The sequence below is a fragment of the Notothenia coriiceps genome, unplaced genomic scaffold (assembly GCF_000735185.1).
Source record: "Notothenia coriiceps isolate Sejong01 unplaced genomic scaffold, NC01 NC01_scaffold00037244, whole genome shotgun sequence".
Lineage (NCBI taxonomy): Eukaryota > Metazoa > Chordata > Actinopteri > Perciformes > Nototheniidae > Notothenia > Notothenia coriiceps.
Window position 1 is genome coordinate 12,444,681 of NW_011369945.1, and position 4,766 is coordinate 12,449,446.

At 35.1% G+C, this 4,766-nt stretch overlaps 1 protein-coding gene across 1 annotated transcript in view; it reads left to right on the forward strand.

Annotated features, from left to right (window-relative positions):
• tom1 (target of myb1 membrane trafficking protein) overlaps positions 1 to 4,766 on the forward strand; it is a 154,909-nt gene that overhangs the window by 149,589 nt on the left and 554 nt on the right. Inside the window, 3 exon segments of the mRNA XM_010794271.1 lie at positions 302 to 424; positions 1,090 to 1,206; positions 2,766 to 2,914. Of these exon segments, the coding sequence (XP_010792573.1) occupies positions 302 to 424; positions 1,090 to 1,206; positions 2,766 to 2,914 (389 nt within the window).

Genomic DNA, 4,766 nt, shown 5'->3' on the forward strand with positions numbered 1-4,766 from the left:
ACATAGCTATCATATGCCTCAAACAGTCCTGATGCTCTTCTAGGTAATCACACATCCTGTCATGTTCACAGCTACAGTTGGGATACCTTTGTTAGCATGTTACTCTGTTATTGGAAGGGTACATTTGGAATTTTCCCAACAGTAAACATAAGAAATTCAAGTCAAAATCAGTTAGTTAGTGTGAACATGACCATCCAAGCCCTAGAATAAGGTTGAGGTATGTCTGGTGCTGATATTTGGGTTGCTTTCTGTCCTCTTTGGTGATTTTTCCTTGGGGTTTCTTTGTGTTTCTGTGCTTTAGACTGCTCCTGTGAACGGTGCTGCTGTCACTACGCTCCTCTCTTCCCAACCTCCGCTCATCTCTCCTCAGTGCTCCGAGCTAAAGCTGGCCCTCGAGGGCAACAATGCTCTGACTCCCAGCCAGGTGACGCTCCCCCTGCATCAGAAACACTGCTTTTAGCTTTTAAACTGCACTCTGTTTTCCTATCAATAACTGCTTGCCATGTTTGTTTAAATGTGGTTGCATGACTACGGCTGCACAATTAATCAAAATGTTATCACAGTATGGACTTGTGCATTATTCAAAACAAAGGAAGCACAGTATTTGTTGAATGCTAAATATTAATTTAGGTTTTAGTTACTTTATTTGGGAAATGGTTTTGTAACAGCAGCATATTTACAAGGCATTGCATAAGAGTAACACATATAAGAAAAAGGAAGATAAAATATACAAATCTACAGAGTATCTTCTAGAATACATAATATTAAATACATAGAATAAGGGATATATGTATGTGCTATAAAATACTATTTTGAGCTGCAGAGATCTCCTTCTTTGGTATAAATCCTCTTAAAAGAATCCACTATGATCATTTTTATATATATTTTAAGCATAGTAAGAATAATTATGCAAAACTGATCAAACGTGAATATATTGTAATCGAAATATGATTTTAAATAATCATACTTTTCCCAATTGTGGAGGAGCCCTAGTCACATTTCCTGTCAGACACTTTAAAATATCAATATTTGCTCTTAAAAGGAAATACTCTACCAGTGTTTATTTAGGGATTGTTATTGATTGTGCAGATAAAGCAGCTGAAGGTAGAGCTGGGAGTGGTGCGCACCAACCTGACCACGATGTCAGACATGATGAGTCAGATGGATCCTGTCACTGTGAAGCAAACAGACATGGAGCTCCTGGAGGTAAAAAAAACATGACCAAAAAGGGACTATTCATGTGAAGTATTCTATGCAACACATTCCTGTTAGTCATGTTGAGCTACATGACTTCACTTCACACCTAAAATAGTTAGTTAAAAATAATGATTGAACAGCTGAATTAGGTAAAGCTAAAGGTATGCTAATGTATACAGTTGAAAGAGCTAGCTCAAAGTATTGAATTATCTGTTGAAATAGTTAGCTAAGTAGGCTAATGAATAAACGGTTGAATAAGTTAGCTAAGTAGGCTAATGAATAAACGGTTGAAATAGTTAGCTAAGTAGGCTAATGAATAAACGGTTGAATAAGTTAGCTAAGTAGGCTAATGAATAAACGGTTGAATAAGTTAGCTAAGTAGGCTAATGAATAAACGGTTGAATAAGTTGGCTAAGTAGGCTAATGAATAAACGGTTGAATAAGTTAGCTAAGTAAGCTAATTAATAAACTGTTGAAATAGTTAGCTAAGTAGGCTAATGAATAAACGGTTGAATAAGTTAGCTAAGTAGGCTAATGAATAAACGGTTGAAGAAGTTAGCTAAGTAGGCTCTTGAATAAACGGTTGAATAAGTTATTTAAATAGGCTAATGAATAAACGGTTGAATAAGTTAGCTAAGGAATATGTTAAACATTGTATTTCATAAAAGTTTAAATAGTTAGCTAAGTAGGCTATGGAATAAACAGTTGAATAAGTTAGCTAAGTAGGCTAATGAATTAACAGTTCAGGCTAATGATTAAACAGTTGACATAGTTATCTAATGGCTAAGGAATAAACAGCTAATTAGGCTAATGATTAAACAGTTGACATAGTTAGCTAAAAGTTACGAATGTATAGTTAAAATAGTTGGCTTAAAGTAATGAAAAAACTGTTAAAATAGGTAGCTAGAGGTTATGATTTAACAGTGGAAATGCTAAGCTAATGTAATATTAACAGATTAAATAATAGCTAGCTAAAAATAATGAATTAATGGTTGACACAGTTAGACATTAAAAGTGAAAATGCTAAGCTAAATGTAATCAATGAACACTTAAATAACTAGCTAAAGTAATTATCTAACAGTTGAAATAATTAGCTAAATACCTATATTTTATTATATAAAAGGGATTAAATACCTTTTTGACAAGTTGGCTAAAAGTAATGAGCAAATACTTTAATAGTAGCTAAAAGTAAGGCATACATTATTAGAACAAGCAAGTAAAGGCATTAATGAATATCTTGAATGAAAGTCATATTTGAATAGTAGATAAAAGCAAAGGATAAATAGTTTAAACTTTGAGCTTCTGCTACTTCTTGTGGGATGTTATCTGTATGCTATGCTTGCAAACTAAACTCTATCAATTCATTATATAATCAAATGATTGTAATAATACTAACTTTTTTATATTGATCAATGTGAAGCATGTTGTGCCAGATACTAATTTCCTTCCAGTGATGTTGAGCGACAGAGAGTGCCTTACCCTTAACTGATCTCGTACTTTATGCATTTTGTGAACCATCGGCCCCTCAAACCCCCGCCCACACATTGTTTGTCTGGTTGTGTCATTAGCAGTTATATTCAGTGTGTAAGGAAATGCAGGACAGGATTGTGAAGGTGGTGCCGCGGCTCAGCGAGGAAAAGCTGATCGAAGAACTGCTGGCAGCCAACGACGAGATGAACACCGCCTTCACCCGCTACCAGAGGTTCAATACCTTCAAGTACTATGTTATTTATATAGAAAATATAGAGGGTTTTAAAGTCACCTATTATGCAAAATCACTTCCCTCTGTGTAAAGAGACTCTGAAAGTTTCAGGAACAAAACTACTCCTTCTTTTTTTAGTCCTGATCCATTTCTATAAAAACCTGTCTGAAAATGAGCTGATCAGATTTTGGCCACTTTATGATGTCATAACGATGTTTTGGCTTGTGTAACCATTAGCCAATCACCAACCAAGGTAACCCCCCCCCCCCCACCATTGTGTTTTTTTTAACCAAATCTCTCTCAGAGAACTATAATATATTGATGAAAAACAGTATAATAGGGGACCTTTTAATATTTCAACAGGTTGTATTTTGCCACTTGCAGCAGTGGATGAAGGTTTTTTACTCAAGTTAAAGTTGCACTACTAAATAAAAAACACTGTTACAAGTAAAAGTCATTCAAAATCTTACTTAAGTACAAAAGCATCGGGAACTAAATCTACTTAAAGTACCATCAATAGAAGTACTTGGCCCATTTCCAAATCATATACTGTGTATTCAATTGGTGGATTATGATTATTAATGCTCGTTACAGCTCTTAAATATGAAGTTTATTTTAATGACTGTATATTCTGCTGCTGCTGTATATCTTAACATATAATTATGTGTCAATGTTCTATTTTTTAATGGTTCAAATTCTGTGTTAGCTATTAGTCCAAATTAGCTATTATTCCCCAAGGGATAAATAAGATCCATCTTATCTTATCTTAAAGTAACTTGTGTATGCATTTTTATATACCCAAAAATATAATGAACAAAATCCAATAATTCAAACATGTAAGTATGTCTATTGTCTCTGGTGACCCCTCACCGTTTCGAAGTTTCATGTTTGTACTAGAGTAATCTGTCGCATCATGAGATCTTAAATTTATACATTGAAGTAATGTAAACTCGAATTAACAGTTTACATAGTAAATCCGAAGGTTAAGTTGTGCATAATTAGGTACTATGAAACTACAGATCAATAATAAATTTTGACAAAGTAATTAATGAACAAGCGTGTCATAAAAAGGAATAACACATCGGTGAATTAATTTTTGACATTTATGTAATGAAAATTCGATTCGTATGAAACCCTTGTGTAAAATGAGGAATGAATATGTATCGATCGTTAAACAAAGAATCTGACGGACGATCCTCTTGATCAAAAGTTCGCAAGAAAAGTTCTATTGTGATCTTAGTGACATTATTATTTGGGGGTTTCATTTTAGGAACTTTGACACAATTAGAACTTTGTCACAAACGACATGGGGAGCGCAGAAACAACTCAAGTCCGTAAATAAGGGAGTCCCGTTTCTGATGACGCAGTAGACTGGGAGTGAACAGGGGCGACGTTTCTTCTTGTCGTTATTCATTGGTCTCGTAGCTTGTTCCGTTCTTGTCGATATGGGATGACACAATTGTTACGGTCCTTATGAATGACTCAGACGGTAGCACTACCTGACCTGTGTGACAGCCGAAGAACTCTCCGACTTGCTGAAGCAAACATTCCTAGCGCTGTCGGCTGATCGCGCATTAGCTTCAGACTACACTCCGAACTGCATACAACTGAGACTCCCTTGTTGTTCACCTTCAGGTACTACGTTACACAAGATTTTGACTACTCACAACTCGACAAACTCATGTTTATGTGTAGGTTTGAGTTTAGTGAATGACGGTACAAGAAATGGAAGAGACGACACAACACAGGTAAACGCCATAAGCAGAGAGTTGGACATTTCGTGGTCTTAGTTTATCACTGTTAAAACTTGGTAAAAACATGAGGTGATTAAAATAGACTGTCGAATCAATGAAATTCTATTCTACCT